The sequence below is a fragment of the Panulirus ornatus genome, chromosome 10 (assembly GCF_036320965.1).
Source record: "Panulirus ornatus isolate Po-2019 chromosome 10, ASM3632096v1, whole genome shotgun sequence".
NCBI lineage: Eukaryota > Metazoa > Arthropoda > Malacostraca > Decapoda > Palinuridae > Panulirus > Panulirus ornatus.
Genome location: NC_092233.1, coordinates 14,770,071 through 14,796,369, shown reverse-complemented (window position 1 = coordinate 14,796,369; position 26,299 = coordinate 14,770,071). Strand labels below are relative to the sequence as shown.

At 42.0% G+C, this 26,299-nt stretch overlaps 1 protein-coding gene across 1 annotated transcript in view; it reads right to left on the bottom strand.

Moving 5' to 3' along the window:
- Positions 1-26,299, bottom strand: part of pHCl-1 (pH-sensitive chloride channel 1) — a 1,177,139-nt gene that overhangs the window by 689,854 nt on the left and 460,986 nt on the right. The window contains exons 6-7 of the mRNA XM_071665549.1: positions 18,242-18,360; positions 1,220-1,302 (exon numbers count right to left, since the gene is read on the bottom strand). Coding sequence (XP_071521650.1) covers positions 1,220-1,302; positions 18,242-18,360 — 202 coding nt within the window. The remainder of the gene's footprint in view (positions 1-1,219; positions 1,303-18,241; positions 18,361-26,299) is intronic.

Below are 26,299 nucleotides of genomic sequence, written 5' to 3'. Positions count from 1 at the left end.
TCATCCACAACAGACTGCATAGTTGCCCCCCCTTCCAAAACTCTTGCTTTTACCTCCCTAAACCAAAAATTAAACAACCATGGGACACACACACCCCTCGCAACCCCCTTCACTGGAAAAATCACTTTCTCTTTCCTTTTAGTACAATGCCTTACATTTTGAAAAAACTTTTCCCCTGCTTCTAACTTCCTTTCCAAAATAATTTTAAACCTTCCAAAAAGCATCTCTCAACCCTATCATATCCCTTTTTTCCAGACCCAAAAATCCCACATACAAATCCCACCCTGTTTTCTAAGATTTCTCACATACATTCTTCAAAGCAAACATCTTATCCACACATCCTCTACCACTTCTGAAACCACACTGCTCTTCCCCAATATCGATGCTCTGTACATGCCTTCACCCTCTCAATCAATACCCTCCCATATAATTTTCCAGGAATACTCAACAAACTTATGCCTCTTTAGTTTGAACACTCACTTTTATCCCCGTAGCCTCTGTACAATGGCACTATACATGCACTCTGCCAATCCTCAGGCACTTCACCATGATCCATACATACATGTAATAATATATTCTTCCTCTCATCCAGTGTCATACTGCACACAAACTGTACGTATAATTCACCACATTACATTAAAGTAAATTTTTACACAATTAAAATATGGATTAATAATGCATAGCTCCTTTTAGCACCGTAAATAATTACAGGAATCTTATTACTATCTGCACTGTTACAAATGTGTCCATGCAACTTTACCTTAGATGCATGACTCTAACCATCCCCTGCTATCTTTTAAAACTCTAACATCTCTCAAACTTTCTGGACATTGTACTTCTTCCAATCCTTCCTTGATCTTACGGGAGGATTTGGCCACCATAAATGCAAACCTCAACTTAAGCACTCTGTAGATCATGTACAAAGACCTCCAGCCTATTACATACACAATTCATTATCTTCTAAATATAATTTCATCGACTTTTAGGATGACACACAAGTATAAATCTCAAAAAACCTTAATGGCATGCAAATTGTGAAGTTAATGGAAAATACTACAAGACATAGGGCAATAAAAAAAATCTTTTTTGAGGTCAAAGAAAACACTCATTAATCCTGAAAGAGAAGTAAATAACACACAGAAAACCTCAGATAAAGCAACAGATAAGTCTACATAAATGTGGCAAGGAATACGAAGTGTAAGGAGAGTGAAGTACTTACTACTCTCCATGGAGAAGGTGCAGAATGGGTCATCAAATGGAAATTTGTTGAGGTTGCCCTCACATGACAAAATGAGGTACCTCCTGTGGGAAGGAAAAGTTACACTTAGTTCTGCTTTATGGTCATAATAGTATGTGGTTATGAATATTTATGTATCCATCTATTTATAATCTTTTTTAGGACCAATACCTACAACAGATTTCAGGTGTTACCCAGGACCTTTTAAAGGCTCCTGTAGTTGAAGGCTGTACTATTTCCAGTAGCAGGGAAATGTAGACCCCTTTATTAAGAAGTTCTTTGATGAGACTACAGCCTTAACAAAAGTGACTTTTCAACTGGTTTGACCTCATTTAAAAAAACTGTTGTTATGAACATAAATGAATATACAAGTAAAATAAATGAATGCCATTAAAGGGCTCCATCTGCTTGTGACTAACTCATTTAATAACACTGTTGTTATGAACATAAATGAATATACAAGTAAAAGTGAATGAATGCCATTAAAGGACTCCATCTGCATGTGATATGGGTGATATGATCATTAATGGACAAAAAGGAGTACAATCTCAGTAAAAGTGAATGAATGCCATTAAAGGACTCCATCTGCATGTGATATGGGTGATATGATCATCAATGGACAAAAAGGAGTACAATCTCACTAAGGAACTTATTATTCCGAAGGAATCTATCATTTCCATGCTATTTACTGTAACAACCTTGAAGCTGCAGGATCCTGGTAGAAGGGGTCCTAAGATTGAATGATAATAAATACATATGTCCTTTTTATACTTTATAACCTTTTCCACTTTAGTTAAGTAGCATTGGGAATAAATGAACACTGGTCTCATTAGCACACATCTGATGTCAAGCTCTTATATATAATGTAATGAAACCAGAGAATACCCATCTACAGCCAAGCCCTACATACATACAGTCTATGACTTTACCTTAACTGCTTTGTATTCCCCAACTAATCTAATTGATTCTATCCAATGCATGCCTGCTATCCTGATTGTTCTGGTTCCCACATCTTAAAATCTCCACTATTGTATCCTTCATCTTTTCAGTCTCTAACTTCCCCTTGTCCCTCTTCTTCTGACACATACAACATTTGTCAGCATACTCCAGTGATTAGTATTTGTGTGTTTTAGGGAGAGATTTTATATATGTGTTGCCCTGTCTCTTAATCTTGCATATACATACCATATCTTTACTCCTATGTGTATATGTATGCATACATACACACATACACACCCTACCCTATGCCAGGTACCCATTTTACTGACCAGTCCCTCAGGAAGAATGAACAGCTGGATGGACTGTGGACTAGCTGCTGCAACCAGTATTCAAACCTAAGGGAGTATGATCCCAGGCAGCCTGTGCCTGCATGACAGTCAGTAATGGTAAACACCAGCATAAATGAATTTAAGTACGTATGCAAGTATGCCATGTACCCATTTTACTGACTAATCCCTCGGGAAGGATGAACAGCTGGATGGACTGTGGACTATCTGCTGCAACCAGTATTCAAACCTAAGGGAGTTTGATCCCAGGCAGCCCGTGCCTGTATGACAGTCAGTAATGGTAAACACTTCAGCAGAGATGAATTTGAGTTCGCTCTTGTTGTTCGCTGATGATACAGCGCTGGTGGCTGATTCATGTGAGAAACTGCAGAAGCTGGTGACTGAGTTTGGTAAAGTGTGTGAAAGAAGAAAGTTAAGAGTAAATGTGAATAAGAGCAAGGTTATTAGGTACAGTAGGGTTGAGGGTCAAGTCAATTGGGAGGTAAGTCTGAATGGAGAAAAACTGGAGGAAGTAAAGTGTTTTAGATATCTGGGAGTGGATCTGGCAGCGGATGGAACCATGGAAGCGGAAGTGGATCATAGGGTGGGGGAGGGGGCGAAAATTCTGGGAGCCTTAAAGAATGTGTGGAAGTCGAGAGCATTATCTCGGAAAGCAAAAATGGGTATGTTTGAAGGAATAGTGGTTCCAACAATGTTGTATGGTTGCGAGGCGTGGGCTATGGATAGAGTTGTGCGCAGGAGGATGGATGTGCTGGAAATGAGATGTTTGAGGACAATGTGTGGTGTGGGGTGGTTTGATCAAGTAAGTAACGTAAGGGCAAGAGAGATGTGTGGAAATAAAAAGAGCGTGGTTGAGAGAGCAGAAGAGGGTGTTTTGAAATGGTTTGGGCACATGGAGAGAATGAGTGAGGAAAGATTGACCAACAGGATATATGTGTCGGAGGTGGAGGGAACGAGGAGAAGTGGGAGACCAAATTGGAGGTGGAAAGATGGAGTGAAAAAGATTTTGTGTGATCGGGGCCTGAACATGCAGGAGGGTGAAAGGAGGGCAAGGAATAGAGTGAATTGGATCGATGTAGTATACCGGGGTCGACGTGCTGTCAGTGGATTGAATCAGGGCATGTGAAGCATCTGGGGTAAACCATGGAAAGTTCTCAGCAAATGTAGGTTTGTGGAAGGGGTGTGAGATGTCTCCATGGTTGTTTAATTTGTATATGGATGGCGTTGTTAGGGAGGTGAATGAAAGAGTTTTGGAAAGGGGGGCAAGTATACAGTCTGTTGGGGATGAGAGAGCTTGGGAAGTGAGTCAGTTGTTGTTCGCTGATGATACAGCACTGGCAGCTGATTGATGTGAGAAACTGCAGAAGCTGGTGATTGAGTTTGGTAAAGTGTATGAAAGAAGAAAGTTGAGAGTAAATGTGAATAAGAGCAAGGTTATTAGGTACAGTAGGGTTGAGGGTCAAGTCAATTGGGAGGTAAGTTTGAATGGAGAAAAACTGGAGGAAGTGAAGTGTTTTAGATATCTGGGAGTGGATTTGGCAGCGGATGGAACCATGGATGCGGAAGTGGGTCATAGGGTGGGGGAGGGGGCAAAAATTCTGGGAGCATTGAAGAATGTGTGGAAGTCGAGAACTTTATCTCGGAAAGCAAAAATGGGTATGTTTGAAGGAATAGTGGTTCCGACAATGTTGTATGGTTGTGAGGCGTGGGCTATGGATAGAGTTGTGCGCAGGAGGGTGGATGTGCTGGAAATGAGATGTCTGAGGACAATATGTGGTGTGAGGTGGTTTGATCGAGTAAGTAATAATAGGGTAAGAGAGATGTGCGGTAATAAAAAGAGTGTGGTTGAGAAAGCAGAAGAAGGTGTTTTGAAATGGTTTGGTCACATGGAGAGAATGAGTGAGGAGAGATTGACTAAGAAGATATATGTGTCAGAGGTGGAGGGAACGAGAAGTGGGAGACCAAATTGGAGGTGGAAGGATGGAGTGAAAAAGATTTTGAGTGATCGGGGCCTGAACATGCAGGAGGGTGAAAGGCACGCAAGGAATAGAGTGAATTGGAACGATGTGGTATACCGGGGTCGAAGTGCTGTCAATGAATTGAAGCATGGCATGTGAAGCGTCTGGGGTAAACCATGGAAAGTAGTGTGGGGCCTGGATGTGGAAGGGGAGCTGTGGTTTTGGTGCATTATTACATGACAGCTAGAGACTGAGTGTGAACGAATGTGTCCTTTATTGTCTTTTCCTAGCGCTACCTCGCACACATGAGGGGGGAGGGGGTTGTTATTTCATGTGTGATGGGGTGATGATGGGAATTAATAAGGGCAGACAGTATGAATTATGTACATGGGTATATATATATATGTCTGTGTGTGTATATATATGTATATGTTGAGATGTATAGGTATGTATTTTTGTGTGTGTGGATGTGTATGTATATACATGTGTATGTGGGTGGGTTGGGCCATTCTTTCATCTGTTTCCTTGCGCTACCTCGCTAACGCGGGAGACAGCGACAAAGCAAAATAAATAAACATAAATATCTAAAACACTTTACTTCCTCCAGTTTTTCTCCATTCAAACTTACCTCCCAATTGACTTGACCCTCAACCCTACTATACCTAATAACCTTGCTCTTATTCACATTTACTCTTAACTTTCTTCTTTCACACCCTTTAACAAACTCAGTCACCAGCTTCTGCAGTTTCTCACATGAATCAGCCACCAGCGCTGTATCATCAGCGAACAACAACTGACTCACTTCCCAAGCTTTCTCATCCACAACAGACTGCATAGTTGGCCCTCTTTCCAAAACTCTTGCATTCACCTCCCTAACAACCCCATCCGTAAACAAATCAAACAACCATGGAGACATCACACACCCCTGCCGCAAACCTACATTCACTGAGAACCAATCACTTTCCTCTCTTCCTATACGTACACATGCCTTACATCCTTGATAAAAACTTTTCACTGCTTCTAACAACTTGCCTCCCACACCATATATTCTTAATACCTTCCACAGAGCATCTCTGTCAACTCTATCATATGCCTTCTCCAGATCCATAAATGCTACATACAAATCCATTTGCTTTTCTAAGTATTTCTCACATACATTCTTCAAAGCAAACACATGATCCACACATCCTCTACCACTTCTGAAACCACACTGCTCTTGACATGCCTTCACCCTCTCAATCAATACCCTCCCATATAATTTACCAGGAATACTCAACAAACTTATTCATTTATTTATATTTATTATACTTTGTCGCTGTCTCCCGCGTTTGCGAGGTAGCGCAAGGAAACAGACGAAAGAAATGGCCCCCCCCCCATACACATGTATATACATACGTCCACACACGCAAATATACATACCTACACAGCTTTCCATGGGTTACCCCAGACGCTTCACATGCCTTGATTCAATCCACTGACAGCACGTCAACCCTGGTATACCACATCGCTCCAATTCACTCTATTCCTTGCCCTCCTTTCACCCTCCTGCATGTTCAGGCCCCGATCACACAAAATCTTTTTCACTCCATCTTTTCACCTCCAATTTGGTCTCCCTCTTCTCCTCGTTCCCTCCACCTCCGACACATATATCCTCTTTGTCAATCTTTCCTCACTCATTCTCTCCATGTGCCCAAACCACTTCAAAACACCCTCTTCTGCTCTCTCAACCACGCTCTTTTTATTTCCACACATCTCTCTTACCCTTACGTTACTCACTCGATCAAACCACCTCACACCACACATTGTCCTCAAACATCTCATTTCCAACACATCCACCCTCCTGCGCACAACTCTATCCATAGCCCACGCCTCGCAACCATACAACATTGTTGGAACCACTATTCCTTCAAACCAACCCATTTTTGCTTTCCGAGATAATTTCTCGACTTCCACACATTCTTCCATGGTTCCATCCGCTGCCAGATCCACTCCCAGATATCTAAAACACTTCACTTCCTCCAGTTTTTCTCCATTCAAACTCACCTCCCAATTTACTTGACCCTCAACCCTACTGTACCTAAAACCTTGCTCTTATTCACATTTACTCTTAACTTTTTTCTTCCACACACTTTACCAAACTAAGTCACCAGCTTCTGCAGTTTCTCCCCATCAAATCACCCCCACGCTGTATCATCAGCAACAACAACTGACTCACTTCCCAAGCTCTCTCATCCCCCAAAAGACTTCATACTTGCCCCTCTTTCCAAAAATCTTGCATTTACCTCCCAACAACCCCATCCATAAACAAATTAAACAACCATGGAGACATCACACAACCCCTGCCGCAAACCTACATTCTCTGAGAACCAATCACTTTCCTCTCTTCCTACCGTACACATGCCTTACATCCTCGATAAAAACTTTTCACTGCTTCTAACAACTTTCCTCCCACACCATATATTCTTAATACCTTCCACAGAGCAACTCTATCAACTCTATCATATGCCTTCTCCAGATCCATAAATGCTACATACAAATCCATTTGCTTTTCTAAGTATTTCCACATACATTCTTCAAAGCAAACACCTGATCTACACATCCTCTACCACTTCTGAAACCACACTGCTCTTCCCCAATCTGATGCTCTGTACATGCCTTCACCCTCTCAATCAATACCCTCCCATATAATTTACCAGGAATACTCAACAAACTTATACCTCTGTAATTTGGGGCACTCACTCTTATCCCCTTTTCCTTTGTACAATGGCACTATGCACGCATTTTCCCCCAATCCTCAGGCACCTCACCATGAGTCATACATACATTAAATAACCTTACCAACCAGTCAACAATACAGTCACCCCCTTTTTTAATAAATTCCACTGCAATACCATCCAAACCTGCTGCCTTGCCGGCTTCATCTTTCCGCAAAGCTTTCACTACCTCTTCTCTGTTTACCAAATCATTTTCCCCAACCCTCTCACTTTGCACACCCCTCGAAACCCAAAAAACCCTATATCTGCCCCCTCTATCATCCCAAAAACATTCAACAAACCTTCAAAATACTCACTCCATCTCCTTCTCACATCACCACTACTTGTTATCACCTCCCCATTTGCCCTTTCACTGAAGTTCCCATTTGCTCCCTTGTCTTACGCACTTTATTTAACCTCCTTCCAGAACATCTTTTTATTATCCCTAAAATTTAATGATACTCTCTCACCCCAACTCTCATTTCCCCTTTTTTTTTCACCTCTTGCACCTTTCTCTTGACCTCCTGTCTCTTTCTTTTATACACCCCCCCACTCTTTTGCTTTTTTTTCCCTGAAAAAAACGTCCAAATGCCCTCTCTTCTCTTTCACTAATACTCAACAAACTTATCCCTCTTAATTTGAGCATTCACTTTTTCCCTTTTGCCTTGTACAAGGGTCATGCAAGATTCTGCCAACCCTCAGGCACCTCACCATGAGTCATACATACATTAAAAAACCTTTACCAACCAGTCAACAATACATCCCCCCCCTTTTTTAAAAAATTCCACTGCAATACCACCCAAAACCCCGCTGCCTTCCCGGGTTTCATTTTCGCAAAGGTTTTAACTACTATTTCTCTATTTCCCAAAATCCAAATATTCTCCCTAACCCTCTCACTTTGCACACCACCTCACCAAAAACCTATATCGCCACTGTAATCAAACACTTCAACAAACCCTTTCAAAAAAAACTCACTCCATCTCCTCACATCACCACACTTTTATCACCTCCCCTTTAGCCCCCTTTCACGATGTTCCATCTTTCCCTTGTCTTACCACTTTATTTACCCCTTTCCCAAAAACTTTTTTTTAATTCTCCCTAAAATTTTAACTCTCTCACCCCAACTCTCATTTGCTCTCTTTTTCACCCTTCATTTTTCTTTGACCTCCTGCTCTTTTTTTTAACTCTTCCTCATTTGCATATTTCCCGCAAAAATCGTCCAAATGCCTCTCTCTTCTCTTTCACAAATAATCTTACTTCTTTCATCCCACCACTCACTCCCCCTTTCAATCTGCCCACCTCCCACACCTCATCCCAAGAAACTTTTGCACAAGCCATCACTGCTTCCCTAAATACACCCCATTCCTCCCCCACTCCCCTTATGACCTTTGTTCTCACCTTTTTCCATTTTGTACTCAGTCCTCCTGTCTTCCTCAAACAAGTCTCCTTTCCCCAAAGGCACTTACTCTCACCAAATCTTCACCCCAACATTCTCTCTTCTTTTCTGAAAACCCCTACATACATCACCTTTGCCTCCAAAGATAAGACAGACATCCCCCAGTTGCCCCCAAGACATTAACACCCAAAACCTCGCACGCCTATCAATTAACACGTAATCCAAAAATGTTTTTTTTTTTTTTTTTTTTATTATACTTTGTCGCTGTCTCCCCGCGTTTGCGAGGTAGCGCAAGGAAACAGACGAAAGAAATGGCCCCCCCCCCCCATACACATGTATATACATACGTCCACACACGCAAATATACATACCTACACAGCTTTCCATGGGTTACCCCAGACGCTTCACATGCCTTGATTCAATCCACTGACAGCACGTCAACCCTGGTATACCACATCGCTCCAATTCACTCTATTCCTTGCCCTCCTTTCACCCTCCTGCATGTTCAGGCCCCGATCACACAAAATCTTTTTCACTCCATCTTTCCACCTCCAATTTGGTCTCCCTCTTCTCCTCGTTCCCTCCACCTCCGACACATATATCCTCTTTGTCAATCTTTCCTCACTCATTCTCTCCATGTGCCCAAACCACTTCAAAACACCCTCTTCTGCTCTCTCAACCACGCTCTTTTTATTTCCACACATCTCTCTTACCCTTACGTTACTCACTCGATCAAACCACCTCACACCACACATTGTCCTCAAACATCTCATTTCCAACACATCCACCCTCCTGCGCACAACTCTATCCATAGCCCACGCCTCGCAACCATACAACATTGTTGGAACCACTATTCCTTCAAACATACCCATTTTTGCTTTCCGAGATAATGTTCTCGACTTCCACACATTCTTCCATGGTTCCATCCGCTGCCAGATCCACTCCCAGATATCTAAAACACTTCACTTCCTCCAGTTTTTCTCCATTCAAACTCACCTCCCAATTGACTTGACCCTCAACCCTACTGTACCTAATAACCTTGCTCTTATTCACATTTACTCTTAACTTTCTTCTTCCACACACTTTACCAAACTAAGTCACCAGCTTCTGCAGTTTCTCACATCAATCAGCCACCAGCGCTGTATCATCAGCGAACAACAACTGACTCACTTCCCAAGCTCTCTCATCCCCAACAGACTTCATACTTGCCCCTCTTTCCAAAACTCTTGCATTTACCTCCCTAACAACCCCATCCATAAACAAATTAAACAACCATGGAGACATCACACACCCCTGCCGCAAACCTACATTCTCTGAGAACCAATCACTTTCCTCTCTTCCTACACGTACACATGCCTTACATCCTCGATAAAAACTTTTCACTGCTTCTAACAACTTTCCTCCCACACCATATATTCTTAATACCTTCCACAGAGCATCTCTATCAACTCTATCATATGCCTTCTCCAGATCCATAAATGCTACATACAAATCCATTTGCTTTTCTAAGTATTTCTCACATACATTCTTCAAAGCAAACACCTGATCTACACATCCTCTACCACTTCTGAAACCACACTGCTCTTCCCCAATCTGATGCTCTGTACATGCCTTCACCCTCTCAATCAATACCCTCCCATATAATTTACCAGGAATACTCAACAAACTTATACCTCTGTAATTTGAGCACTCACTCTTATCCCCTTTGCCTTTGTACAATGGCACTATGCACGCATTCCGCCAATCCTCAGGCACCTCACCATGAGTCATACATACATTAAATAACCTTACCAACCAGTCAACAATACAGTCACCCCCTTTTTTAATAAATTCCACTGCAATACCATCCAAACCTGCTGCCTTGCCGGCTTTCATCTTCCGCAAAGCTTTCACTACCTCTTCTCTGTTTACCAAATCATTTTCCCTAACCCTCTCACTTTGCACACCACCTCGACCAAAACACCCTATATCTGCCACTCTATCATCAAACACATTCAACAAACCTTCAAAATACTCACTCCATCTCCTTCTCACATCACCACTACTTGTTATCACCTCCCCATTTGCACCTTTCACTGAAGTTCCCATTTGCTCCCTTGTCTTACGCACTTTATTTACCTCCTTCCAGAACATCTTTTTATTATCCCTAAAATTTAATGATACTCTCTCACCCCAACTCTCATTTGCCCTTTTTTTTCACCTCTTGCACCTTTCTCTTGACCTCCTGTCTCTTTCTTTTATACATCTCCCACTCAATTGCATTTTTTCCCTGCAAAAATCGTCCAAATGCCTCTCTCTTCTCTTTCACTAATACTCAACAAACTTATACCTCTGTAAGTTGAGCATTCACTTTTTTCCCATTTGCCTTTGTACAATGGTACTATGCAAGCATTCTGCCAACCCTCAGGCACCTCACCATGAGTCATACATACATTAAATAACCTTACCAACCAGTCAACAATACAGTCACCCCCTTTTTTAATAAATTCCACTGCAATACCATCCAAACCCGCTGCCTTGCCGGCTTTCATCTTCTGCAAAGGTTTTACTACTACTTCTCTATTTACCAAATCCAAATCATTCTCCCTAACCCTCTCACTTTGCACACCACCTCGACCAAAACACGCTATATCTGCCACTGCATAATCAAACACATTCAACAAACCTTCAAAATACTCACTCCATCTCCTCACATCACCACTACTTGTTATCACCTCCCCTTTAGCTCCCTTCACTGATGTTCCTATCTGTTCCCTTGTCTTACGCACTTTATTTATCGCCTTCCAAAACATTTTTTTAATTCTCCCTAAAATTTAATGATACTCTCTCACCCCAACTCTCATTTGCTCTCTTTTTCACCTCTTGCATCTTTCTATTGACCTCCTGCCTCTTTCTTTTATACATCTTCCACTCATTTGCATTATTTCCCTGCAAAAATCGTCCAAATGCCTCTCTCTTCTCTTTCACTAATAATCTTACTTCTTCATCCCACCACTCACTGCCCTTTCTAATCTGCCCACCTCCCACACTTCTCATGCCACAAGCAACTTTTGCACAAGCCATCACTGCTTCCCTAAATACATCCCATTCCTCCCCCACTCCCCTTATGACCTTTGTTCTCACCTTTTTCCATTTTGTACTCAGTCTCTCCTGGTACTTCCTCAAACAAGTCTCCTTCCCAAGGTCACTTACTCTCACCAAATCTTCACCCCAACATTCTCTCTTCTTTTCTGAAAACCTCTACATATCATCACCTTCGCCTCCACAAGATAATGATCAGACATCCCTCCAGTTGCCCCTCAAGACATTAACACCCAAAAGTCTCTCGCACGCCTATCAATTAACACGTAATCCAATAATGTTTTTTTTTTTTTTTTATTATACTTTGTCGCTGTCTCCCGCGTTTGCGAGGTAGCGCAAGGAAACAGACGGAAGAAATGGCCCAACCCCCCCCATACACATGTATATACATACGTCCACACACGCAAATATACATACCTACACAGCTTTCCATGGTTTACCCCAGACGCTTCACATGCCTTGATTCAATCCACTGACAGCACGTCAACCCCGGTATACCACATCGCTCCAATTCACTCTATTCCTTGCCCTCCTTTCACCCTCCTGCATGTTCAGGCCCCGATCACACAAAATCTTTTTCACTCCATCTTTCCACCTCCAATTTGGTCTCCCTCTTCTCCTTGTTCCCTCCACCTCCGACACATATATCCTCTTGGTCAATCTTTCCTCACTCATCCTCTCCATGTGCCCAAACCACTTCAAAACATCCTCTTCTGCTCTCTCAACCACGCTCTTTTTATTTCCACACATCTCTCTTACCCTTACGTTACTCACTCGATCAAACCACCTCACACCACACATTGTCCTCAAACATCTCATTTCCAGCACATCCATCCTCCTGCGCACAACTCTATCCATAGCCCACGCCTCGCAACCATACAACATTGTTGGAACCACTATTCCTTCAAACATACCCATTTTTGCTTTCCGAGATAATGTTCTCGACTTCCACACATTCTTCAAGGCCCCCAGAATTTTCGCCCCCTCCCCCACCCTATGATCCACTTCCGCTTCCATGGCTCCATCCGCTACCAGATCCACTCCCAGATATCTAAAACACTTCACTTCCTCCAGTTTTTCTCCATTCAAACTCACCTCCCAATTGACTTGACCCTCAACCCTACTGTACCTAATAACCTTGCTCTTATTCACATTTACTCTTAACTTTCTTCTTCCACACACTTTACCAAACTCAGTCACCAGTCTCTGCAGTTTCTCACATGAATCAGCCACCAGCGCTGTATCATCAGCGAACAACAACTGACTCACTTCCCAAGCTCTCTCATCCCCAACAGACTTCATACTTGCCCCTCTTTCCAAAACTCTTGCATTTACCTCCCTAACAACCCCATCCATAAACAAATTAAACAACCATGGAGACATCACACACCCCTGCCGCAAACCTACATTCACTGAGAACCAATCACTTTCCTCTCTTCCTACACGTACACATGCCTTACATCCTCGATAAAAACTTTTCACTGCTTCTAACAACTTTCCTCCCACACCATATATTCTTAATACCTTCCACAGAGCATCTCTATCAACTCTATCATATGCCTTCTCCAGATCCATAAATCCAATAATGTGCACTCTATATAACAACCTGTGGGTAACTGAGATGTGTGATATTTTTTCTTGCAGTGGCAAGCAAGCTGCTAGCGACATCTATGGGTGACTGGAGAAGTAGACATTAGTTTGGAATTCATATAATAAGGGGAGCAAATAAAAGATTATATGATTAATGGAGCCACCTAACATGTCATATGATGCACAGGGCAGTAAAAGGCACTTCATTTAAAATGATTCTTCCGGAAAAAATTACTGGTAATTGTAGCACACATCAATTTGGATTTCAAATGATGATATGCATGGAGCAGTAAAAGACACCACTTCTAATTCAAAGAAAATATTCTGATAGGAAAAAAATATTTCATATTCAACTGTACCTGTGTCATTTGAAATGCCATTGCCTAAATCTCCATCCAACTGTCAGTGCTTAAAAGAGACTGCTCTAAAAATGTCAATGTATCTTTAAAACCGGCAAGACAGCAGGTTTGGATGGTATTGCAGTGGAATTTATTAAAAAAGGGGGTGACTGTATTGTTGACTGGTTGGTAAGGTTATTTAATGTATGTATGACTCATTTTCCCTAACCCTCTCACTTTGCACACCACCTCGACCAAAACACCCTATATCTGCCACTCTATCATCAAACACATTCAACAAACCTTCAAAATACTCACTCCATCTCCTTCTCACATCACCACTACTTGTTATCACCTCCCCATTTGCGCCCTTCACTGAAGTTCCCATTTGCTCCCTTGTCTTACGCACTTTATTTACCTCCTTCCAGAACATCTTTTTATTATTGGGAGGTGAGTTTGAATGGAGAAAAACTGGAGGAAGTGAAGTGTTTTAGATATCTGGGAGTGGATCTGGCAGCGGATGGAACCATGGAAGCGGAAGTGGATCATAGGTTGGGGGAGGGGGCGAAAATTCTGGGAGCCTTGAAGAATGTGTGGAAGTCGAGAACATTATCTCGGAAAGCAAAAATGGGTATGTTTGAAGGAATAGTGGTTCCAACAATGTTGTATGGTTGCGAGGCGTGGGCTATGGATAGAGTGGTGCGCAGGAGGATGGATGTGCTGGAAATGAGATGTTTGAGGACAATGTGTGGTGTGAGGTGGTTTGATCGAGTAAGTAACGTAAGGGCAAGAGAGATGTGTGGAAATAAAAAGAGCGTGGTTGAGAGAGCAGAAGAGGGTGTTTTGAAATGGTTTGGGCACATGGAGAGAATGAGCGAGGAAAGATTGACCAAGAGGATATATGTGTCGGAGGTGGAGGGAACGAGGAGAAGAGGGAGACCAAATTGGAGGTGGAAAGATGGAGTGAAAAAGATTTTGTGTGATCGGGGCCTGAACATGCAGGAGGGTGAAAGGAGGGCAAGGAATAGAGTGAATTGGAGCGATGTGGTATACCGGGGTTGACGTGCTGTCAGTGGATTGAATCAGGGCATGTGAAGCGTCTGGAGTAAACCATGGAAAGCTGTGTAGGTATGTATATTTGCGTGTGTGGACGTATGTATATACATGTGTATGGGGGTGGGTTGGGCCATTTCTTTCGTCTGTTTCCTTGCGCTACCTCGCAAACGCGGGAGACAGCGACAAAGCAAAAAAAAAAAAAAAAAAAAGTATGACTCATGGTGAGGTGCCTGAGGATTGGCAGAATGCGTGCATAGTGCCATTGTACAAAGGCAAAGGGGATAAGAGTGAGTGCTCAAGTTACAGAGGTATAAGTTTGTTGAGTATTCCTGGTAAATTACATGGGAGGGTATTGATTGAGAGGGTGAAGGCATGTACAGAGCATCAGATTGGGCAAGAGCAGTGTGGTTTTAGAAGTGGTAGAGGATGTGTGGATCAGGTGTTTGCTTTGAAGAATGTATGTGAGAAATACTTAGAAAAGCAAATGGATTTGTATGTAGCATTTATGGATCTGGAGAAGGCATATGATAGAGTTGACAGAGATGCTCTGTGGAAGGTATTAAGAATATATGGTGTGGGAGGCAAGTTGTTAGAAGCAGTGAAAAGTTTTTATCAAGGATGTAAGGCATGTGTACGTGTAGGAAGAGAGGAAAGTGATTGGTTCTCAGTGAATGTAGGTTTGCGGCAGGGATGTGTGATGTCTCCATGGTTGTTTAATTTGTTTATGGATGGGGTTGTTAGGGAAGTGAATGCAAGAGTTTTGGAAAGAGGGGCAAGTATGAAGTCTGTTGTGAATGAGAGAGCTTGGGAAGTGAGTCAGTTGTTGTTCGCTGATGATACAGCGCTGGTGGCTGATTCATGTAAGAAACTGCAGAAGCTGGTGACTGAGTTTGGTAAAGTGTGTGAAAGAAGAAAGTTAAGAGTAAATGTGAATAAGAGCAAGGTTATTAGGTACAGTAGGGTTGAGGGTCAAGTCAATTGGGAGGTAAGTTTGAATGGAGAAAAACTGGAGGAAGTACAGTGTTTTAGATATCTGGGAGTGGATCTGGCAGCGGATGGTACCATGGAAGCGGAAGTGGATCATAGGGTGGGGGAGGGGGGAAAATCCTGGGAGCCTTGAAGAATGTGTGGAAGTCAAGAACATTATCTCGGAAAGCAAAAATGGGTATGTTTGAAGGAATAGTGGTTCCAACAAAGTTGTACCGTTGCGAGGCGTGGGCTATGGATAGAGTTGTGTGCAGGAGGGTGGATGTGCTGGAAATGAGATGTTTGAGGACAATGTGTGGTGAGGTGGTTTGATCGAGTAAGTAATGTAAGGGTAAGAGAGATGTGTGGAAATAAAAAGAGCATGGTTGAGAGAGCAGAAGAGGGTGTTTTGAAATGGTTTGGGCACATGGAGAGAATGAGTGAGGAAAGATTGACCAAGAGGATATATGTGTTGGAGGTGGAGGGAACGAGGAGAAGTGGGAGACCAAATTGGAGGTGGAAAGATGGAGTGAAAAAGATTTTGAGTGATCGGGGCCTGAACATGCAGGAGGGTGAAAGGCGGGCAAGGAATAGAATGAACTGGATCGATGTGGTATACCGGGGTTGACGTGCTGTCAGTGGATTGAATCAGGGCACGTGAAGCGTCTGGGGTAAACCATGGAAAGTAGTGTGGGGCATGGATGTGGAAAGGGAGGTATGGTTTCGGGCATTATTGCATGACAGCTAGAGACTGAGTGTGAACGAAAGGGGCCTTTGTTGTCTTTTCCTAGCACTACCTCGCACACATGAGGGAGGAGGGGGATGGTATTCCATGTGTGGCGAGGTGGCGATGGAAATGAATAAAGGCAGACAGTGTGAATTGTGTGCATGGGTATATATGTATGTGTCTGTGTGTGTATATGTGTACATTGAGATGTATAGGTATGTATTTTTGCGTGTGTGGACGTGTATGTATATACATGTGTATGGGGGTGGGTTGGGCCATTTCTTTCGTCTGTTTCCTTGCGCTACCTAGCAAACGCGGGAGACAGCGACAAAGCAAAATAATAATAATACTAATATCTTTAAGGCTCCCAGGATTTTCGCCCCCTCCCCCACCCTATGAAAGTGAATCATAGGGTGGGGGAGGGGGCGAAAATCCTGGGAGCCTTGAAGAATGTGTGGAAGTCGAGAACATTATCTCAGAAAGCAAAAATGGGTATGTTTGAAGGAATAGTGGTTCCAACAATGTTGTATGGTTGCGAGGCGTGGGCTATGGATAGAGTTGTGCGCAGGAGGATGGATGTGCTGGAAATGAGATGTTTGAGGACAATGTGTGGTGTGAGGTGGTTTGATCGAGTAAGTAATGTAAGGGTAAGAGAGATGTGTGGAAATAAAAAGAGCATGGTTGAGAGAGCAGAAGAGGGTGTTTTGAAATGGTTTGGGCACATGGAGAGAATGAGTGAGGAAAGATTGACCAAGAGGATATATGTGTCGGAGGTGGAGGGAACGAGGAGAATTGGGAGACCAAATTGGAGGTGGAAAGATGGAGTGAAAAAGATTTTGTGTGATCGGGGCCTGAACATGCAGGAGGGTGAAAGGCGGGCAAGGAATAGGGTGAATTGGATCGATGTGGTATACCGGGGTTGACGTGCTGTCAGTGGATTGAATCAGGGCATGTGAAGCGTCTGGGGTAAACCATGGAAAGTTGTGTGGGGCCTGGATGTGGAAAGGGAGCTGTGGTTTCGGGCATTATTGCGTGACAGCTGGAGACTGAGTGTGAACAAATGGGGCCTTTGTTGTCTTTTCCTAGTGCTACCTCACACACATGAGGGGGGAGGGGGATGGTATTCCATGTGTGGCGAGGTGGCGATGGGAATGAATAGGGGCAGACAGTGTGAATTGTGTGCATGGGTATATATGTATGTGTCTGTGTGTGTATATATATGTGTACACTGAGATGTATAGGTATGTATATTTGCGTGTGTGGGCGTGTGTGTGTGTGTACATTTATGGGGGTGGGTTGTGCCATTTCTTTCGTCTATTTCCTTGCGCTACCTCGCAAATGCGGGAGACAGCGACAAGGCAAAATAAATATAAATATAAATAATCTTTAAAACCTATCATTTTCATATCTAAAAGTTATACCATTCTTTTGGAGTAAATAATCTACCTGACAAACAACTATAAAAGGAGAAATCAGTTTTTCACCCCAAAGTATACTGAACACTCTTGTCCATGAAAAAATTATGCATTACTATCTAAAGACTCATGTCAAGCAACACACACAGCATTACTGCAAAGTACAACTGTTTATAGCTCTACAATGTTCTGCAAATGTTTTTTTTTCCCTTTAATGATTTTCTAGTTTCCTTAATGACTGTTTTTATACACTATTTTCCCTGGTGTTTCAACTTCCAAATTTCTATACCACCACCAAAGCAAAGTAATTTCTTTAATTAATAAATTTACTTCTTTATATAAGCTCCACATGCGTTCAGTGTTCAAAAAAAAAATTAAGGTTATGTTGTATAAATTTTCTATCAAAATGAAGTTAGTGAATGTCAGATAATGACTTACCGTATGGTATAAGACACTTTGCCGTCCCGACAAATCTTGAGTGCAATGATGTCCTGTGACAGATCCTGCTTAAACTCCCCACGCATGATGAAGTATGTGTCTGGCAGCCAGATGTCATTCTGTAACATAATGCCACATATAAGAAAGATGCTAGTCCAGGATGAATAAAATGGATAAAACTTAGTGGTTGTGGCAGGATGGTGGAAATGAACCCAAGATGTCTGAGAAAAGAATGCTTCATAGAAACAATTATATAAAAGAAATTATAACTGCAATAATGACTATAAATATGCTCCAGAGACAATGGTAATATGTCAAAACATCTGAATGGATAACTAATTAGATAATTCAGCCTAATTCTTGACTCTTAAACAACAGGTGACTTGCAAAAAGCTGATCTCAATATGGACAAAAAACAAAAAGCTGATCACAAAATGGACAAAAAAAACAAGGTCTTCAAATTCTGTTTCTCACCATAAATTGAAATTAGTACATGTAAAAGAAAAAAGAAAAAAAGGAGCTAGCATTCCTTATAGGGCTGTGGTATACTGCTAAGGTTAATATGTAGATCCCCAGAAGTGTGGTGTAGAAATGGTGGATGGGGATTTTTGGAGGGTTGGCATCAATCAAATCTCTGTTTCCCCAACATAAAAGAAATTCCTATAAAACTACAGGGTTTGTACAAAAAGTGAGGAAACATATTGTATGAGTCAGTGATATAATGGTAAGGTTAATGCATAGATCCCCTAAGGAAGCAAGGGAAAGATTTAGGAGGGTGGGTTTCATTCAAATTTTGTTTCCATGGGTTTCATTCAAATTTTGTTTCCAGTTATAAAATGACAGAAATGCATGTAAATGACATGTATAAAAATTCAGCTAATATGTATGTTAACATGTGTATCCATCAGGGAGGTGGTGGAGAAATGGTAGAGGAGCATTAACATCACAGTCTGAGACTACTTATGCTGCCTGCATAAGGAAGAAACCAACGCCTCATCTAGTAGCCATACGCATGTTATACCTATGCACAGTTCGAACAAGACCCAAGGCTCATGTTCTGTTCCAGTCACTTAGCTACATATGATTCCTGTTGCTTTACAGGTTAAATGTTGTCTTTATAAATCATACAGGGGAAAAAGATCTAAATTCACCTGGATACATGTCAGTTTCAAGAGACCAATTATCCTATAAAGAAAGTTTAAGCAGCATTAAGCAATTCCCTAGAAACTTAAAGTAAATATGTATTTCAATTGTTTATTTCCTAATTTTCTAAAAGCATTCTTTAACAAAAGATGCAACTACAAAAACTATTAAACATATTCTAGTATCATAGTTACAAGGTACATTGTGTAGAATAAGAATTCTAAAGAAAAACTTCTATATTCTAGTCTCTGATGATGGAGACATCTTCAAAACTGATTTAGAAATTAACAATATAAAGTTACATGGTAAATTTATAATGGGAAGTGGTACAGTACTGGAGGGAGAGAAATGGGGAAGAATATATGGAATGGTCTATGTGATGGAGGTATGCAAGGACAGGATAAGTGAAGACTCACTTGCTGTGGCCACCCCCTTGATGGGAGTTCCAGGAAGGAATGAGTATCCTGATGGATAGTTACATATGGATTATTAAAAAGTAAGCTTAAAAACACAAAATACTGAATTAAATGAAAAGTGATGATTTTCTGTCTCTGGTGATGAAGACATCTTCAAAAATGAACAGAGAAATTTACATTCACAAAGAAATGAGGGCAATTCTCATTCTTTACCTTCATAAATATTCACACAATTCTTACTGTCATCATTACTATTATTATGAGTAGGGGCAGACAGTGTGAATTGTGTGCATGTATGTATATGTGTGTGTCTGTGTGTGTATATATGTGTGTACGTTGGGATGTGTGGGTGTGTATGTTTGTGTGTGTGGACGTGTGTGTGTGTGTGTGCATGTGTGTGGGGGTGGGTTGGGCCATTTCTTTTGTCTGTTTCCTTGCGCTACCTCGCAGGCGCGGCAGACAGCGACAAAGCAAAATAAAATAAATAAAAATTATTTTGTAGCCATCAGACTCTTATGGGGCTCCTAATTCCAAGACTATGATCCAAACAGGAGCACAATAAGGTGGGCTTTTTTTTTTTGGACTAGAAGGTTCTCAATGCCCCTGTTCTCTCTTTCACCTGCTGATAATGATGCAGCCTCATATTGCTGCAGTGACTGCTCATTTGTGGTGTTAGCACATGCGGTTGGGAATACCCATACAAAAATTACACATCCTACTTTAAGCTTCCAACCATAGGTCCCTCTTTTATGCAGCTCCCACTGCACCCAGAATAAGGGCCACATCCTTTGGGCAGGACTACAGGTCAAAAAGTGTGATGTTGTGTGCATGTCTTTGAGGGATAGGACAAAAGGGGAGCAAGTGGTCACTATGTGCAGTGCAGAAGTTTCATCTGAGGTGATATGATAAAATTGGTGTTTATAATGCCAGAGGGATAGGTGATGTTGAAATGTGAAGCAGGGTTAGGCTTTTCATTTCTCCTTGGGGGTCAATGGATGATTATGGAGTGATTTGTGTGGGATGGGTCTCGTGCTGCTGTAAGAAATGTACCAAGTATATTGCAGCAAGATTGTGCTGGAAGTATTTCTGTTTCTTTAAGCAGGTGTTGAATGTCTCCAATTGCTAAGCAGCCAGTAGTGTTCCGAGTCCTTTGTTTTGTGTGCTTTGCAGCTTTGTCATAATGTACCAAGTATCTATTCTGGACAAGGTGGATGATGGAACAGCTGAGGTGTAGTTTAGGATGGAGTGGATGAGCTGTTTAGAGAAGACAGTAACAGATTCTTTTTCTTGTCCTAATCTGGTACCAATAAGTGTTCAGAGGGCATTCAGTATGTTCACAGCTTCCGTGTTGAAGTTTGTGGGATGCGGAGAAAATATCACGTGTGTTGTGTGTGGCGTCCAGTATGCTTGGAGTTTTGTTGAGTGGGAGTGACTGACCATCCAGCGCGATGGAAGGTGCAGGTAGGGTTCCTGTCTTTTTGTGGTTAACAGTGTGACAGCATATGTCTGTGGTAATGCTGACATTCTGATTAAGGTGAGACAGTGTTCTACTTATGTAATATAGTGTTGCATGTTTTGTCCTGCTTGGGTAGTGTTAGGGTGCTGTGACATGATTGTGAGGTCATTTGCATATCTGAAGACTTTCGCTGTTCTGCAAGAAATGATGGAAGGTCAATTTAGAAGCAACTAAAGAGGGCTGGGGAAAAACTGCATCATAAGGAAGTGACCAGTTGGGCCTAAGATTCTGAAGGTGAAATCTTTGTTTTGAGTGATTCTGGTTTGGTGGTTAGCTATCAAGTTAGCAAGCTAATTTTAGTTAATGCTGTGAAGAATGGTCTCAAAGATCTTTCATGTGAGGCTATGTCTGGAGAGAGTGATGAAAACTGTGCTGATAGAGCCTCTGAAACAGTGTGGGAGAGGATATGTGGCTGGTTGTTCTCTGTGAGGTTTGTGTGCAGTGTGGTATTGGAGTGACTACATCTAATCTAAGCATTGCTGTGTAGGGGAGAATTGGATATTCTGATTAATTCTGTTGTGGATTAGTTTCTCAAAGTGGTTCAAGGTCACCAGCAGAGTTAGGTTAGGGAGGTAAATGCAGGAGTTTTTGAGAGAAGGTTGAGTATGCAGTCCATTGGGTATGAGAGGGCCTGGGAAGTCCTTTCATCCTGGGAAGTGAGTCAGTTGTGGTTCAGCAATGATAAAATAAAATTATTTATTTACTTATATTCTACTTATCATACTTAATCGCCGTCTCCCACGTCAGTGAAGCAGCACAAGGAAACTGACGAGGAATGGCCCAACCCATCCACATACACGTGTATAACACACACACAAACACCTATACATGCATATTTACATACATATACATTTCAACATATACATAACATATATGTACACAAACATATACATATATACACATGTACATATTCATACTTGCTGCCCCCATCCATTCCCGTCACCACCCTGCAATACATGAAATAACATCCCCCCCTCCCCCACCAGCAAGGTGGCACCTGGAAAAGACAACAAAGGCCACATTCGTTCACACACAGTCTCTAGCTGTCATGTGTAATGCATTGAAACCACAGCTCCCTTTCCACATCCAGGCCCCACAGACCCTTCCATGGTTTACCCCAAACGCTTCACATGCCCTGGTTCAATCCACTGACAGCACATCAACCCCAGTACACCACATCGTTCTAATTCACTCTATTCCTTGCACGTCTTTCACCCTCCAGTATGTTCAGGCCCTGATCACTCAATATCTTTTTCACTCCATCCTTCCACCTCCAATTTGATCTCCCACTTCTCCTTCTCCCCTCCACCACTGACACACATACCCTCTTTGTCAATCTTTTCTCATTCATTCTCTACATGTGTCCAAACAATTTCAACACACCCTCTTCTGCTCTCTCAACCACACTCTTATTATTACCACAAATCTCCCTTACCCTTTCATTACTTACTCCATCAAACCACCTCACACTACATACTGTCCTCAAACATTTAATTTCCAACATATCCACCCTCCTCTTGCACAACAATATCTATAGCCCTAGCCTCGCAACCATATAACATTGTTGGAACCACTATTCCTTCAAACATACCCATTTTTGCTCTCTGAGAAAACGCACTAGCCTTTCACACATTTTTCAATGCTCCTAAACCTTTGCCCCTCACCCACCTTGTGACTCACTTCCACTTCCACGGTTCCATCCACTGCTAAATCCACTCCCAGATATCTAAAACACTTCACTTCCTCCACTTTTTCTCCATTCAAACTTACCTCCCAATTAATTATTAATATTCATTTATCATACTTTGTCTCTGTCTCCCGCGTTAGCGAAGTAGCGCAAGGAAACAGACAAAAGAATGGCTCAACCCACACACATAACCCAAGTATATACATAAATGCCCAAACATGCACATATACATACCAATACATTTCAATGTATACATACATAGACATATACATATATACACATGTACATATTCATACATGCTGCCTTCATCCATTCCTGCCACACATGAAATGGCACCCCCCTCCCCCTACGTGAGCACAAGGTAGCACTAGGAAAAGACAACAAAGGCCAAATTCGTTCATACTCAGTCTCTAGCTGTCATGTGTAATGCACCAAAACCACAGCTCCCTTTCCACATCCAGGCCCCACAAAACTTTCCATGGTTTACTCCAGATGCTTCACATCCCCTGGTTCAATCCACTGACAGCACATCGACCCCAGTATACCACAATGTTCTAATTCACTCTATTCCTTGCACACATTTCGCTCTCCGGTATGTTCAGGCCCTGATCACCCAAAATCTTTTTCACTCCATCCTTCCACCTCCAATTTGGTCTCCCACTTATCCTCGTTCCCTTCACCTCTGACATGTATATCCTTTTTGTCAATCTTTCCTCACTCATTTTCTCCATGTGACCAAACCATTTCAATACACCCTCTTCTGCTCTCTCAACCACACTCTTTTTATTACCACACATCTCTCTTACCCTTTCATTACTTACTCGATCAAACCACCTCACACCACATATTGTCCTCAAACATTTCATTTCCAACACTTCCACCCTCTTCTGCACAACCCCATCTATAGCCCATGCCTCGCAACCATATAACATTGTTAGAACCACTATTCCTTCAAACATACCCATTTTTGCTTTCTGAGATAATGTTCTCGCCCTCCACACATTCTTCAATGCTCCCAGAGCCTTCGCCCCCTCCCCCACCCTATGACTCACTTTCACTTCCATGGTTCCGTCCACTGCCAAATCCACTCCCAGATATCTAAAACACTTCACTTCCTTCAGGTTTTCTCCATTCAAACTTAAATCCCAATTAACTTCTCCCTCAACCCTACTGTACCTAATAACCGTGCTCTTATTCACATTTACTCTCAGCTTTCTTCTTTCACACACTTTATCAAACTCAGTCACCAACTTCTGCAGTTTCTCACCTGAATCAGCCACCAATGCTGCATCATCAGCGAACAACAACTGACTCACTTCCCAAGCTCTCTCATCCCCAACAGACTGCATACTTGCCCCTCTCTCCAAAACTCTTGCATTCACCTCCCTAACAACCCCATCCATAAACAAATTAAACAACCATGGAGACATCACGCACCCCTACCGCAAACCAACATTCACACACCATATACTCTTAATACCTTCCACAGAGCATATCTTTCAACTCTATGATATGCCTTCTCCAGATCCATAAATGCTCCATACAAATCTATGTGTTTTTTAAGTATTTCTCATTCTTCAAAGCACATACCTGATCCACACATCCTCTAACACTTCTGAAACCACACTACTCTTCCCCAATCTGATGCTCTGTACATGCCTTTACCCTCTCAATCAATACCCTCCCATATAATTTCCCTCTACCTCTGACATATATACATACAAATCCATTTGTTTTTCTGAGTATTTCTCACATACATTATTCAAAGCAAACACCTGATCCACACATCCTCTACCACCTCTGAAACCACACTGCTCTTCCCCAGTCTGATGCTCTGTACATGCATTTCATCCTCTCAATCAATACCCTCCCATATAATCTCCCAGGAATACTCAACAAACTTATACCCTGTAGTCTGAAAACTCACCTTTATCCCCTTTGCCTATGTACAAAGTCACTATGCATGCATTCTGCCAATCCTCAGGCACTTCACCATGATCCACACATACATTGAATATCCAGGTGAAGACCAGAAGTCATCAAATGGATCAGGGGATTTTTTTTTCAGTCCACCCTTTCCAATAAAATTTCTATGGCAGCATCTCACATTATACTGTATGGTATTCTTCTCTCACCACTTTCCAACAGCAGTTGTACTGAAGGGATGGTGGATGGGGAGGTGTCTACTGCTCTTCTTCACTGTTTCTACTACTACATTTGGGACCATCAGGTCTCCTACAATCTCTCCTACCCATGTACTCTTGCATGTTCAGGCACCTATCACTCAAAGCATCTTTCAATACATCCTTCCATCTCATCCTTGGTGTCCCCCTTCTTGTTCCCTCCAATTCTGAAATGTACAGTCTCTTAGCCTCCCTTTACTCATCCTCTCTGTCCTAACCATTTTAACACACCCTCTTCAATCCTCTCAAGCATAATCTCTAACAATGAAATTTCTTACATGATTAACCCACCTCACAACCACATACTGCCCTTAAGAGTTTAATCTCCGACACATACAACCCCTTTGGTACTTTTTTATCTGAGGTCCACTCCTCGCATCCATACAAGATGGTGGGGACTACTATACCATCAAACACCCATCTTTACCCTCACAGACAGTGACCTCTTTCCATACTCTCATCAAATTACCCAAGTCCTTTGCCCATCATCCACCCTATAGCTCACTTCAGCTACCATGCTTTTATCTGCTGCCATATCAACTCCCAGCTATCTATAACCCTTCATTTCCTCCTGCTTCTCTCTACTCAAATACACACATGCAGAATTCAACTGCAATCCCATCCATTTCGCCACATCTCATCTTACATAAGGCTTTCACCACATTTTCATTTCTCACTTAACCGCTTCATGTCTCTCTCTTGCTTCAAATACCTTCACTTCCCTAAAAATCAACATCTGTCATCCAATCAACAGGCCATCAATATAATAAGTCCATCTCTTCACCTCTTCTTTGCATGTTTTCATTATCCCATCTGTTCCCTTCACTGACACCCCCATTTGCTCTATTCTACTAACATTATTCACCTTCCAAATCATGACTATTTTCCCCAAAGTCTGTCAATAATCTCTCAAACCAACAGTCATTTGCCCTCTTTTTCAGCCCTTACCCCATCCTACTGACTTCCTGCCAATTGCTCTTGTACATCTATCAATACATTGCACTTCTTCCTTGCAGGTAATGCCCATACATCTCTCTTTTCTATTTCATTACCAAATAACATTCTCACCCAATCTCTCACTATATTCATCACACATCTACACTCCACCTTATG